Source organism: Bos indicus, chromosome 5, assembly GCF_029378745.1.
Source record: "Bos indicus isolate NIAB-ARS_2022 breed Sahiwal x Tharparkar chromosome 5, NIAB-ARS_B.indTharparkar_mat_pri_1.0, whole genome shotgun sequence".
NCBI classification, from domain to species: domain Eukaryota; kingdom Metazoa; phylum Chordata; class Mammalia; order Artiodactyla; family Bovidae; genus Bos; species Bos indicus.
In genome coordinates, this window is record NC_091764.1 from 1,760,465 (window position 1) to 1,775,576 (window position 15,112).

The 15,112-nt window shown below is 42.9% G+C and overlaps 1 protein-coding gene across 1 annotated transcript in view; it reads left to right on the forward strand.

Moving 5' to 3' along the window:
- Positions 1-14,900, forward strand: part of TPH2 (tryptophan hydroxylase 2) — a 104,107-nt gene extending 89,207 nt beyond the window's left edge. The window contains exons 9-11 of the mRNA XM_019959998.2: positions 3,422-3,517; positions 14,085-14,218; positions 14,348-14,900. Coding sequence (XP_019815557.2) covers positions 3,422-3,517; positions 14,085-14,218; positions 14,348-14,522 — 405 coding nt within the window. The 3' untranslated portion in view covers positions 14,523-14,900. The remainder of the gene's footprint in view (positions 1-3,421; positions 3,518-14,084; positions 14,219-14,347) is intronic.
- The last annotated feature ends 212 nt before the right edge of the window (positions 14,901-15,112 follow it).

Genomic DNA, 15,112 nt, shown 5'->3' on the forward strand with positions numbered 1-15,112 from the left:
TATTTGACTTACAGTTTTATATTAGTTTCATGTATACAATTTAATAATTCAATGTTTCTATACGTTACAACATGATCATCACCATAAGTCTAATTACCATATGTCACCATACAAAGTTATTACAGTATTATTGACTGTATTTCCTATGCTGTACATTACATCCTTTTATCTTGATTCTTCTCATGACACATCTTAACGTCTCTTATTTTGGATCTTCTCCTGAGGCCTCTGTGACACTGACTTCTCCCAGCCTCCTGCTACCCCTGGCTGAAGTCAAGTTCTAAGTGGCTTACCACCCTTGTCTCTTGGCTACAACTGCCTTCCAACTAGTCTCTCTGCTTCCACTGTTGCCTCCCTACAGTCTATTTTTTACCCAGCACCAATATGATCTTTGGAAAAGGAAATCAGAACACATCTTTCTCCTGCCTCAGACCTTCCAATAGCTTCCTGACACCCTTGGAAATACAGATATATCTCTGCCTCAGGCCCTTTGCACTGGCTGTTTACTGGGAACACTCTTTCTCCTAGGTCTTTATACAAATGGCTTTTTCATGTCCTAAAGAAAGGGCCACTTGCAAGCAAGTTGCAGCTTAAACATCCCTCCTGCAGGGAGGCCTTCCCTGACCCTTCCATCTAAAACAGCCATATCCTCTGCTTGATATCTGATGTTACATGATTTTATGATTTATATAGCCAATTTCACCTGACATTATCCTCTAACATATTTGTAATATTTTATTTGTTTATTTATATTCTGCATTTGGTCTCAGTTACCTCATGTGAGGTCTTTGATGTGTGGCACGTGGATTCTCCAGTTGTGGTGAGTGGGCTCAATTGTTGCAGTGCATGGGCTTAGTTGCTCCACGTGGGATATTAGGTCCCCAACCAGGAATCGAACCATATCCCCTGAATTGCAAGGTGGATTCTTAACCACTGGACCATCAGGGAAGCCCCTGTATGTTGCTTTTGTTTTCTTTGTCTCTCCCACGTGGCACACCTGCTTCGTGGGATGGGGTAGTTTGTTCCCTTGTTCGCTGCTGGAGCAGAGTCTGGCATACGCGGGTTTGTAGGAGTGTTTGTAGAATAAGTAGATGAATGAATGGATGGATGTCACAGGCAGGAGACCTACAGCCCAGAGAGGTTGTGGTCACATAGCCAATTAGAAATGAGTATAAGACTCGGGTCTCCTCGTGTGTTTCTTTCCTTTAGATTCTGCTACCTTACAACAAGCCTAATGTAGAAATAATTCAGTCACTATTTGTTTATTTATTCACCAACTATTTACTGAGCTCTTATCATGTTTCTGACACTATTCTACGCCAGTTGTTCTCAACCAGGAGCAATTTTGACCTTCTGGGAACATTTCTCAATCTCTAGAGACATTACTGGTTGTTACAAATGGGGTGGGGATGCTACTGACATCAGAGGACTACTGGGGACAGAGGCCAGGGACGCTGCTTAGCATCCTACAATGTGCAGAACAGCCCCCCAGAGCAAAGAGCTAGCTGTCCTAACGCGTCAGTCCTGCTGAGATTGGGAACCTCTGCTCTAGGTGGACAGACAGGGATACCGCTCTCATGGAGCTGATGACAAATAGTACATTTCATACACAAATGAAAATCCATGTAAAAAAGTGATGTGATTGAAAAGAAAGCTCAGTCAGAACAGGGTAAGGAGGAGGCTGGTAGGTGCTGTGGGTGGTGACGAGGTAGGAAGGGCTGTGATCTTAGCTTCTTGGGGAGATAAGTCAGGAAAGTAAGTTTTGCCTCCAGAGGTTCGGCACTGTGACCTGGAATGACCCATCCTTTAGGTGCCGTCCAGGGCTCCAGCATATTGGCCATTCAAGTTCAGAGGTCATCCACATGTAATAAAAATATAACATGCTTGGGAACTAAGGGAGATCTTAACCTCCAAATAAAAACAGAGCGAACTGCCATAGGCTAGAAATAATTATGATTTTCTGCCCCCTTTCAGGGGGTTTAAATTCTCTTTCTCAGCACCTTCATCGCTCCATCATCAGTGATACAGGACAGCGTTAATTTGATGCATTTTTTAATTGCTCCTTGTCAGCCTCTCACTTTACTTTCAGAGCACAAATAATGTAACTTCAGCTCCTCTCAAAAGTGTGGTGAGTCATTTGGTTGTACAGAGATTTCTGTTTATCTAGGTTGATTTTTGTAGGAACTTAACAGAAGCAAGTGTAGATTTTAGTATCTTGGGGAAACTGTAGTAGCTGATGAAGTTAAAACATGGGTCAATGAAATGGTTCTTACAATATGTGTTTAACCTATATGTGTGTAAGTATGTGGGCTTCCTGGGTGGCTCAGTGGTAGAGAATCCGCCTGCCAGTGCAGGAGACATGGGTTTGATCCCTGGATAGGGAAGATCCTCTGGAGAAGGAAATGGCAGCCCACTCCAGTATTCTTGCCTGGGAAATTCCATGGACAGAGGAACCTGGTGGGCTACATTCCACACGGTCGCAAAGAGTCAGACACGACTGAAGTGATTTAGCATGCACACACACACACATATAAGTGTACACGTTGGCATCCGTTTAAGATTTTGCTAAGAAAATGGTAATTTGGTAGGCACACACTTGTTTTCTTGGACTCCCCTGGCGTCTTCACCACAATTCTTTACCAAGCATTGGCACATAGTAAGAACTCAACAAATGTTTGCTAAATGAATAAACCAACTGTAAAAATCAGTTTGGGATTATTGAATTCCAAGTTATTTTTCTACATTTACACAGATTTATTTATGTTACTGAACCACAACTTAGTAAATATAGTAGCATATTCTTATGGCATTATCACTGTGACAGATTCATTTTTTATAAATCTGTTTTTAAAAAAATGTTTAAATCATTGCAAGGGATATGATTTGACTCATAGGGTTTCTGAATCTAGGAAAAATAAGACTCTTAGCAATTAACACTTTTCCATATACCTTTAACCTGATGCTGCTGCTAAGTCACTTCAGTCGTGTCCGACTCTGTGCGCCCCATAGACAGCAGCCCACCAGGTTCCACCGTCCCTGGGATTCTCCAGGCAAGAACACTGGAGTGGGTTGCCATTTCCTTCTCCAATGCATGAAGTGAAAAGTGAAAGGGAAGTCGCTCAGTCGTGTCCGACTCTTAGCGACCCCATGGACTGCAGCCCACCAGGCTCCTCTGTCCGTGGGATTTTCCAGGCAAGAGTACTGGAGTGGGGTGCCATTGCCTTCTCCGACCTTTAACCTAGGGAGGGATTATTAGGCAAGAGAATAATGTCAATAAATCTTGATTCAAATGCATGTACATTGACAGTGCTGAAGAAATTATGCACAGTGCACCATTTTATTTTGGGTGCCCTCTTATTTTACAGAAGAACTTGTTGCCCAGTTCACTGGATGTGTGTCCATTAAAAATTTTTTTTTGCAGTGCTATTTCTTCACGATTGAGTTTGGCCTTTGCAAACAAGAAGGGCAGCTGCGGGCATATGGTGCTGGACTGCTTTCCTCCATTGGAGAATTAAAGGTATGAAGCTGTGAGCAAAATATCCTTCCCAAGAAAACTGGTTCAAGGTCACAGAAAATATTGATTCATCTGTCTGAGCCTCTCTGCTCACAGATACCCCATAAATATTTAGTACAGAGGACTTGGCACCTCATATGTGGGTGCTGACCTAACTTTTTACACTTTTGAAAATGGGTCATGCCTTTCTGGGTTTGTGGTGTGACTCAAATGGATGAGCAGCCATGTGCCCGAATCAACAGGAGTGACAAATGTATGTGCAGATGTTGGGTAACAAATGACTGGCCTAAATATGGGGCTGTAAAGTGTGCACTGAGCTGGCAGTGATCCTACTGATATAAAATTTCTTTGTGAGGGTGGCGTGGCTACTCTCAATTCTGTCACCCCCATGGCACCCATGGATTCCCTACCATCTACTTTCCAAAGGGGAATTTGAGCTTATTTTAGCTTCTTCACAATTGATGTAAATTAAAATATTTCTGGGCATTTACAATTAAAAAAAAACACTTAAATGTACATGTGTTCAGAGAGGTATCTAACATGAGCAGTGATGCCTAATGGACGGTATGTATATATGTGTGTATATATATATATCTATATATATATATTTTTTTGCCTTAAAATACAGTATAATAATTTGTTCAGAAATGTTGAGGTCTGGGACATTCTGATCATTTAACTATTCTGGTTAATTAAGAATTTCTATCTGTATACCACTGGGGGATAGCAAGTTTTGATGAGTTTAGAATGCATTGTGATATCTAATCTGGAAATGGTACTGAAAATAATTTAATCTTTCTTTGATTACTCAGACTGAGGTCAGGATTATGGACAGTCCTAGGGTTTTTATTTTGAATATTGATGTTCATTACCCTTACAGCATATTTATTATCCTGGGATTATATGTTTACTAGAGCTTTTCACATGTTTGTACTTTTGAAAGATGCAATTTAGCTGTAGCTTTATTGAGTCCACTCACTTTATGACTTCATTCAATTCTCAGATATTTGGCTGAGCACCTACTATGCACCATGTACTTGTGCCAGGCATTGAGGGTGCAAAGACAAATAGTCACGATGAATAATAAGAGTATGAAGAAGTTAACAGCTCTCTCAAAAGACACTTCAATAAACCTTAGAAGTTTAGGTGCAACATATTAACCCACTTAATTCTCCTAGCAACCCAGTAGGATAAGTAACATTGTTTTCACAGGTAAGGACCTGAGGTGTGTAGGACAGTAAGGAGTGTGTTTACGGTCCCACAGCCAGTAAGTGTCGGAGGTGGTCCTGAGTCCAGGCGGTGTGAGCTCCAGGATCTGAGCCCGCTTCCTGGGATCCCTGCTAAAGGCAGGTGACATTCTAGTGCAGGAGACGAACAACCGAGGTAACACAGACAGTGTGACAAATGCACCTGTCACATTTCGGCCACGTCTGGGAAGCCTTCCCGGCAAGGGTGCTGCCGCCCATGCGGATTCTGGAGGGGTGGGAAGGATGACTCTGGAGGAGTGGGAAAGGGAGGTGAGATGCTGGATCAGCCCACTGACCATGGCGTGAGTGTGTGCTCCTTGGAGCTTGGCCCATTACGGGAGCTGTGAGGCTAGGCCTTGCTGGAACAGATGATAATATTCAACATACAAAGGCCTGGTGTGATGTGGTGAAATTTTTGTTTTTCTAAATTCTCAACAACAAAAAAATCCATTTGGGGTTAATCTCAAAGCTCACAGCCATAGCATGACGTCATCTCCCTGTGTGACCCATGCCTTCTATAAACTCTTTCTTGATTTCCTAGAAAAAAGAATTAGTCAGAAAATGGTGTAGCTCTTGAGTTATATCTATTTACATTCTTCTCAGAGGGCTTACAAATGACACCAGAAAAAAAAAAAGGGAAACAAATCTCTTATTGCCCCAACTTTTGACAGGGTCCTCTGGTCTGGTTAATGGGGCATGTGTAGGCAGCACTGGGGTGAATCTGTTGTTTTTGTTCCTGTTGGTACGGATCGAGTCATCTGGAAATGGAAATCAGCCAGAAACATGGACACTGAAGGGCATTGTCTGCCGTGAATCTTCTCGTTCTGGTCCATCAGCTCTGGTCATTAGCATTCTTCCATTCCCATATTTCAACACTCCGACATCCCTATGATTGCTACTTTCGACCATTTTTACAACTCAGAAATTCTTTCTCTCTGAAATGTCTTCTGACTGTTTGCAGAGAATACGTAACACAAGAGCTTTCCCTAGTGTCTTAGCTTTGCCCTACCCTTTACCCCATCCCTGCTCACCTTGGCCTGAGTGTCTAGGGCCCTCTCACAGCACTTGTGAATCAGATCAGATCAGATCAGTCACTCAGTCGTGTCCGACTCTTTGCAAATACATCTGTTCAACTTTTATTTGAATGAACAGATAGTTTTGAGCCCAGGTGGGGACAACTTTATTAACAGTTTTATAATAATTCCTGTATAAACCCGCCTATTAATGCAGTTTTGAATGTGGTTACCTTTTGCGGTAAACTCTGCTTTTGCTGTTTCAATTATAGTCCATTTGTAGGTTCCGGATAAGTTGTCAGAAGTTTTGGTGTAGTCCTTCTAACTTTTACAGAACTCTGCACAATTCATCTTCTTTTATTGAACTGAGCACATTTTAGAATGTGTGCTTTAAAAGCCTCAGTTTTCAGGAATAAATGTTGCACTTCAGAGTTGCCCAAGTACTTCCAAGCAGTGTCTCTATAGTTTGAAGGATACCTTTCATTTTTCCTTCTTATTTTTTGACGATGTTTATTTTTTATCTTTGAAGATATAAAGGAAATAAATACGGAAATGCTTGTAGAAACTACCATACATCTGCTAACCATAAAGAATATCAAAAACATCTCAGCAATGATTGCTCTCCCTCTCTTGTTCTAATCATTTTTTCTGGGATGTGCTTTTAGGAATTCCAGAAGTGTATTTGGGAAAGACCTTTCTAAACCTTCATCACTGTGGGGAGCAGTTAATAATGAGCTAGATCAGCTGGAAAACTGACTTTACAAAAGGTTGAAAATGGGATAATTCTTGCTATTCACTCACAGTCTAGCGTGTTTCTTTCATTTTTGCATTCTTGTTCTATCTCAGAGTTGACTTAACTATATGACTGTCATTTAAAAAATTTATTATTCACTCATTCCTTCACTTATTTTACTCAACAAACTCAAAACTGAAAGTCTCAGTTTTCAAGAATGTTTGTGTCTTTACGGGGTAAAATCTAACAAAGGGATGGATATGGGTCTTTGCTGAATCCAGTCCTCCAGGAGAAGCAACAGCACGGTTTGTTCTTGTTAGTGGGTAAAGGACTCCTTGCTAGTTGATGAATTTGCTGAGTCTTATCTCAGAAAGTTTGCTGTTGTTCAGTCGTTAAGTTGTGTCTGACTCTTTGCGACCCCGTGAACTGCAGCACGCCAGCCTTCCCTGTCCTTCACTATCCCCCGGAATTTGCTCAAAACCATGTCCATTGAGTTACTGATGCCATCCAACCGTCTTAATCCATCTCAAAAATGAAAGGTAATTTCTCCTTCCTTTTTACAGGTAAGAGCACAGTCTAGTTCTTTGTTCCCTTGAGGGCAGAGATTATCCTTTTTTTGGCAAATGGCCTTAGCATCTACCTCATAAGAGTCGCTGGAATATTACATACAAATATATTTGTTCTGCTTTTCAGGTTTTGACAAAGCTGGTGGTTTTTGAAAATTTACTTATTATTATATTTTGGCTTTAGTTTTAGGATATCCTTGCATGGTGAATTTCTGGCTCTGGTTTTACGTAGCTGTTTATCAGCATTTCCATAACAACTTTATATTTACTACAATCATTTGTATTTACAGCCACTTGCGGCAGCTCTGTGAGGTGGTCAGAGGCTGGTCATTACGGCCAGGCTGTGGAGGCGGCCCAGGGCCCCCGTGTGTTCCCTGAGGCCTTCGAGGGTGTCGGCGGGGTGGCTGGAGTTAGGACTCTGAGAGCCTCTGAGCTGCTCCACCTGTACTGTGTTCAGATGGCCCCCAGCTCCCTTCCTCCCACTCCTTCCTTTCCCGAAGCAGCGCTGTTAGTAAGAACAGAGCAAAGATCAGACAGTGGGCGCTGGAGAAGGGTCTTTGGCTTTTACACAGGGATTTCTTGTTGAGGGAGTTTGTCCCAATGCCCCCTCCTGCCCCCGGAATCTTGTTCAAACTGTTGAAACTTTCAACATCACTGATGAAAAAAGTGTGATACCATCGTCACCCAGTGTAGCAACAGGGATGTTGTGACCATGCTGTGCTCAGTTAGAAGGAAAAACATTTGAGGGAGGTTCAAAAAATATTATAGACATGCATACATACTTATTATACAAACGCATATGTTTGAGTTCTGATGTAGGAAGAGATGATTGTAGTGTGAGTGTAAGGGTGTTTTTATTTAGGATCTAGAGCCCAAACTACTAGACTTCACACTTGAGTTTTCCCCCAACTTTAACCAGTCCTAATATAGAGGGTGAGGATCACAGGTTGACATCTAGAAGAGCTGAGAATAACTCCGTGTTATTGCAAAGGCAGGTGGCTGGGAGGAAGGAAGATTTTAAACTGATAAATTCAGGCCTGGCTCTGTTGCAGTCTAGGAACTGGCAGTCTCATAGCTAGGGCCATCCTTCTTTCTCGATGGTTCCAGCAGAGTTGCCCCAGTGAAGGAAGGTGTGGCTCAGTGCGTGTGTACACCAGGCATCACTGGGAGCCTGAAGCAGCCATGATAACCAAATTTACAGAGTGCTTCCCACTTGCCCGACGCTTCGCATGCATTTTCTCATTTAATCCATACCACATTCCCGGGTTATAGACACTGTAACTATTCCTGTTTTCCAGATGAACACTGGAATAGGCTTACAGAGGTGGAACAACTCTGAGAAATTTTTGATGCTGAAAAGAAATTTCTATTTAAAAGACTGGAATAGGCCAAAAAAAAAAAAAAAAAAAAAGCCTTAAATTCGTGCACTAAAAAGTCAATTAATTGGTAATGGCCATCTCTGTTGGGGAGGGTGGGAAGACCATACCCAGGCCCAATGGGAAAGGCTGCTAGGGTGAATTTATGAGGGTTGAGGTGGAGGGAGGGGACCGTGGAACGAGAGCTGTGTATTTACCTGACCCAGAGATGGAACCCAGTTTTCCTGCATTGCAGTCAGTCTCTTTACCATCTGAACCACCAGCGAAGCCCTGTGTATTGCAGGCCCTATTAGAACTGTATTGCAAGAAGAGCTTTAGAGTTCAGGTAGATATAATCTTTGCAGTTTCTCAAAGAGGGAATTGCATCCTAGCCTGGGGAATTTTCACTCATCTGGTAAACCTCTGGGACAGCTATGTTTAGAATCCAGGTCTCCTGGTTCCTAGTCCTGGGTCCTTGCCTTTTGCCCTGTGGATAAATCCAAAACAGCCCTTTTGGAGGGTATGTAGATGAGAGGAGGTGATGCTCAAGCATTCCTGCACTTTAAAAATGGCTTCGGAGTAAAAAGCTCTCAGCCAGATTCTCTCAGCATTAGAAAGCCTCTCTCTGCAGGAAATTGGATTAATTTTTGCAGACTTCAGGATATCAGACTCTTAACACTTTGGAAAGGATTTACCACAGAACTCCCTGGGGACATCAAGCAGTTTGGCTGTATGTTTACAGAGAATCGACTCTGGACACAGAGGAGAGAGTGTGAAACTTGTTCCCTAAAACCAAGGTGGCTTACAGAGAGATGTGGGTAGCAGTTGAGAAGCAAACTCAGTAGGGCTTTGCTCTGCTGAGTGGTGGAACCAGTGGAGACATGAACGATAGTCATGAACCCTTGAGCTGTGCTTTAGTTTTCAGAAGCAGGGGCCCTTCATGGGCTGCATGGATGTTCCTGGAGGTCATCACACAGGAGAGCTTCCCACCAGTAAGTGAGATACTTATCAGTGTGATTGCCACCTCCTGTGTTGGCCTCACTCAGTGGCTGTTCCCCCAACTCTAGACTCTTCATTCTCCAGGCTAATCCTTGTGTACCATTATCATCCCTATATTTTTAACAGCCAAGGGGTAGAACTGGTCTCATACTCCATGGATGGAGCGGTCCCCAGCATATAACCAGCTGTTGGATGCAGCAGGATCTTGAGGATAGACTACATTGTTGAGAGCTTAGAACAGTGAACTTCCAACTGTCTTTTTGATGATTGCATTAGTCAAGTGTGATATATATTACCTAATGGTCTTTGCTTCAAATCATATGCTGTGAATATACTGACTTTTCTTAAAGGCAGAGCGCCTTGCCCTCTGGGCTTTTTCTTGGTCTACTCTCATCTCATATTTCTGTTAAAATGACGAAATGAGCTCATTTGAGTATCTAGTAGAATCATCATATGATACATTTTTCTAAAACTACACTAATTTTTGTCTCTGTTATTATATACCAGAGGCATCCTCTACACATGGTGACTGCTAAAGGTGCTACTGTCCTGTCACAGCCAAGGTCTGTCACACTGCAGACCTAGGTGGATAAGTTTCCTCCTCTTCCCTTGCTTGTCCTTGGCCCAGTGAGAAATCTGGCTCAGCAGGGAGCCCTGAGTGAGCTGTGCCCTGAACGTTCATACAGCCTGTTCTGCTACCTCTCTGCCTGTGCCCCTCAGTGCGAGTGTGAGAACATGCAAACATCAGGGACACTGTCAGGCACTGTCTTCCTTTTTGTATGTACTGATGGATAAATGGACAGTTAGAGCAACATACTAAATAAAATGCACGCAGAGTGTATGGCTGCAAAGAAAGCAACTTCTAGTTCTGAAAATCATGGGGAACCAATAGGAGGCCTATTCTTTGCAGAAGAGCAACAGTTCAGTTCAGTTTAGTTCAGTTGCTCAGTCATGTCCAACTCTTTGTGACCCCATGAACTGCAACACACCAGGCCTCCCTGTCCATCACCAACTCCTGGAGTCCACCCAAACCCATGTCCATTGAGTCGGTGATGCCATCCAACCATTTCATTCTCTGTCGTCCCCTTCTCCTCCTGCCCTCAGTCTTTCCCAGCGTCAGGGTCTTTTCAAATGAGTCAGCTCTTCGCATCAGGTGACCAAAGTATTGGAGTTTCAGCTTCAAAATCAGTCCTACCAATGAACACCCAGGACTGATCTCCTTTAGGATGGAGATCAGTGGAGAAATAGCTCCATAAAGAATGAAGGGATGCAGCCAAAGCAAAAACAACACTGAGTTGTGGATGGGACTGGTGATAGAAGCAAGGTCTGATGCTGTAAAGAGCAATATTGCATAGGAACCTGGAATGTTAGGTCCATGAATCAAGGCAAATTGGAAGTGGTCAAACAAGAGATGGCAAGAGTGAACATGGACATTTTAGGAATCAGCTAACTAAAATGGACTGGAATGGGTGAATTTAACTCAGATGACCATTATATCTACTACTGTGGGCAGGAGTCCCTTAGAAGAAATGGAGTAGCCATCATAGTCAACAAAAGAGTCCAAAATGCAGTACTTGGATGCAATCTCAAAAATGACAGAATGATTTCTGTTCATTTCCAAGCCAAACCATTCAATATCATGGTAATCCAAGCCTATGCCCTGACCAGTAATGCTGAAGAAGCTGAAGTTGAACGGTTCTATGAAGACCTACAAGACCTTCTAGAACTAATACCCCCCAAAAGATGTCCTTTTCATTATAGGGGACTGGAATGCAAAAGCAGGAAGTCAAGAAACACCTGGAGTAACAGGCAAATTTGGCCTTGGAGTACAGAATAAAGCAGGGCAAAGGCTGATAGAATTTTGCCAAGAAAACGCATTGGTCACAGCAAACACCCTCTTCCAACAACACAAGAGAAGACTCTACACATAGACATCACCAGATGGTCAACACCAAAATCAGATTGATTATATTCTTTGCAGCCAAAGATGGAGAAGCTCTGTACAGTCAGCCAGAACAAGACCGGGAGCTGACTGTGGCTCAGATCATGAACTCCTTATTGCCAAATTCAGACTGAAATTGAAGAAAGTGGAGAAAAGTGATTTAGGTCAAGTATGACCTAAATCAAATCCCTTATGATTATACAGTGGAAGTGAGAAATAGATTTAAGGGTCTAGATCTGATAGACAGAGTGCCTGATGAACTATGGACGAAGGTTCATGATATTGTACAGGAGACGGATCAAGACCATCCCCAAGAGGAGCAACAGCTCTCATCAAAGCACATTTTGTTTCTTGAAACTGTGAAGTTGTTTTAAAAATGTGGACAGAATTATTAGCCATGTGGAACCCCGAATCCCCTGATGTTTCCTGCACTACATTGAATATAGCACAAATGCAGGTGCTGGTGTAGTGACCTTCCACATATGATGAAGTTGTTCTGTGGGCCAAGAAAAAATCAGTTCACTCCATGGGGCCCTCTGCATTCCCTGATTCACATCTGCATTTATCTGGACAACGGGACTTGGCAGGAAAGCAAATCTCACCCCGGGTAGGAGCGTGTGCCCTTTCTCTCACCCGTCAGTCCTTGGGTTCACTATTGTATTTTCACACTTAGGGAACCACGGCCTTCTTCACAGAAGGCTACCAGTCATTCCAAGCAGTGTGAAATTGTTGGGGGAATGCAGCAGTAATATTGAACAGGAAAGGTTTTTCAGTGTTTCTCCGGGAAAACCTTAGCAGTTAGAGATTGAGAAGTGCTTTGGGTGGACCAGAGGCTGGAATAGAGTGTCTTCAGAAGTCAGCCAGCCCAGACTTCTCATGGACACTCAGGAAATGGGGGTCCAGAGAGGTGAAATCATCTGCCAAGGTTATCCAGTTAGCAGCAACGCCTGACTAGAGTCCATGTTTTCTTTTCTTTCTTTTTCTGTGATTTACCACTTATTCTTATTTATTTATTTTATTGGAGTATAAATGCTTTGCAGTGTTGAGTTGATTTCTGCTGTACAACAATGTGAATCAGCTCTCTCTCTCTCTATATACACACACACACACACACACACACACACACACACACACATATCCCTCCCTCCTGAGCATCCCTCGCACCTCCCCACCCCATGCTACCCCTCGGAGTCAGCACAGAGCACCAAGCTGAGGCCCCTGTGCTACCCAGCAGCTGCCCACTATAGATATTTATTTCACACGTGGTGGTGTATACACGCCGATCCTAACCTCCCAAGTCATCCCACCCTTTCCGCCCCCTCTGTCCACAAGTCCAGTCTCCATGTCTGTGTCTCTGTTCCTGCCCTGCAAATAGGTTTTCTAACTCTCGGTTCAAGGCTGTTTCTGCTAACTTTTCTCTCTCTGCCTCTCTCTCCCAACCAGTTTATCATTGAAATTAAGAAGGAAGGAATCTAAAGGGGTGTTTCTCAAAATATAATTTACAACCACCTATCTGAATCACCTTGGATGCCTTTAAAATGCAGACTTCTGGGATTTATCCAGACTTTTCACATAAAATTGAGGCCTGGGTTTCTGCATTTCCTACAAGCTCCTCTGTGATTCTTAGGCACATTCTGTGCAAGAACTACAGATCCAGGGGCTATAAATAGGCAGGTGGCAGGAAATGAGTGCTAACTTTTAGCATCACTGGATTTATCTTGAATACGATCATTCATTGTTGCTTGCTATTCTTAGTGCCAGTCATGGGGTGAACTGAACAGGGCTAATGATGGTTCACAGAGTACCTGCATTAGCTTTTCTGTGTCCGTCATGTCTGCTCTGAGCATAAGTATAGCTATTAATATTAGCTCTTTTTTTTTTTTCCCACCTGGAAATATTTATCTGCTGTATATTGCTCTGCTGTGCTTGAGGGAAGGTAAATGAATACTTTGCATGTATCCTCAAATATACAGGCCCACTCCAGCCTCTGTTGGTATGTAGTACCTGGCCTCAAAATGTCTCACAATGAGTCCACAAATAGTTCAGTCAGAGTCCCAATTACCTCTCCACGCAGGTAATTATTACTTCTGCCATTTAAGGGAAATTCCAGTCCATTGCTGGAAGCAATAAATTTAAGACCATATTTGTTCTCTCTCCTGTTTCTATTCATAGCATAGATTTAAAATTTCATTTCTGTGGAGTTGGGCTTCCCAGGTGATGTGGTGGTAAAGAATCTGCCTGCCATACAGGAGATGCAGGAGAGGCAGTTTTGGTCCCTGGGTCAGGAAGATCCCCTGGAGGAGGAAATGGCAACCTACTCCAGTGTTCTTGCCTGGGAAATCCCATGGACAGAGGAGCCTGGTGGGCTGCAGACCGTGGGGTCACAGAGTCTGACACGACCATGCACGCATGCACATTCTGTGGGGTTCCAGCTCTGAACGGTCCTTCAGTATGAATTTGGTTAATAGTAAATAAAATAATACCATTATCTCCTTTTTGCCCCCTCAGCTACTAACAGACTTCAAAACGACCAACCAACCAAACAAAACCCTTCACAGTCTGTTTCCCCTGCCTTGGGGAGAGTTCCCCATGCTATGGTGGATGAGTAACTGGGCAGTTCTGTGGGAGGCCGGAGCTGCTCTGGAGGAGTGTGAGCTGGTGGCCCTTCGGCAGTCTCATCCGGGACTTTAACGGGTTTCACGGTGTGTTTTGCAGCATGCTCTTTCTGACAAGGCGTGTGTGAAAGCCTTTGACCCAAAGACAACCTGCTTGCAGGAATGCCTTATCACCACTTTCCAGGAAGCCTACTTTGTTTCAGAAAGTTTTGAAGAAGCCAAAGAAAAGATGAGGTAAATTTCTTTTGCTTCCATCTAGAGAACATGACTTTTTATTTTGCTAGTTCTCTTCCTTCCTTATATCTGTCTCTTGAGCCTGTTAGGGTTGATCCCACATTCTCCTCTGTTCTGTTTATTTTGCAGGGACTTCGCAAAGTCAATTACCCGTCCCTTCTCAGTCTACTTCAATCCCTACACTCAGAGTATTGAAATTCTGAAGGACACCAGGAGTATTGAAAACGTGGTGCAGGACCTCCGCAGCGATTTGAACACCGTGTGTGATGCCTTGAACAAAATGAACCAGTATCTGGGGATTTGATGCCTGGGACCCGTGTCACTGCCAGCATGATCTTTTGGGGGCTTAACAACAATTCAATGTCATATAACACCGATAGCTTTCTGTGTCATGGCTTGGCTAGTAAGCACACAATTCTCTGTATTCCTACCTACTTGTAACTTACTGTGATAATGTGCGAAACACCATAAAGAACCCAATGGCAGATAGCCACTCACTGTATGGAACAGGCTTAAATGTCTTAAATAAATTTGACATTCCAGCTTAGTGTCCTTAGCTAAACTGTAGCTATTGAAAATTGTTAACAAATAGCCCTCTTCTGACTCTAGCTTGTGACCTTTTCTTTCTGAGATCAGAGCCTTTCCTTTGTGTTCATTAGATAAAATGAAAATGGCAGTGAAACTGTTTCTATTTTCTCCAGTGTGAGTGTTTTCACAGCACTATTTGAGATAAACCCAGAATTGTATGAAACTTCCTATCACATTACTAAAAGATTCAGTATTTGCTTTCAAAAATGGATATGAACACACTAGTTGGAATGGTTTTCAGGATGATTATTTATACAATGTAAGAAAAGTGAACTTTTCACACATAGAATATATAGATTGCATTGA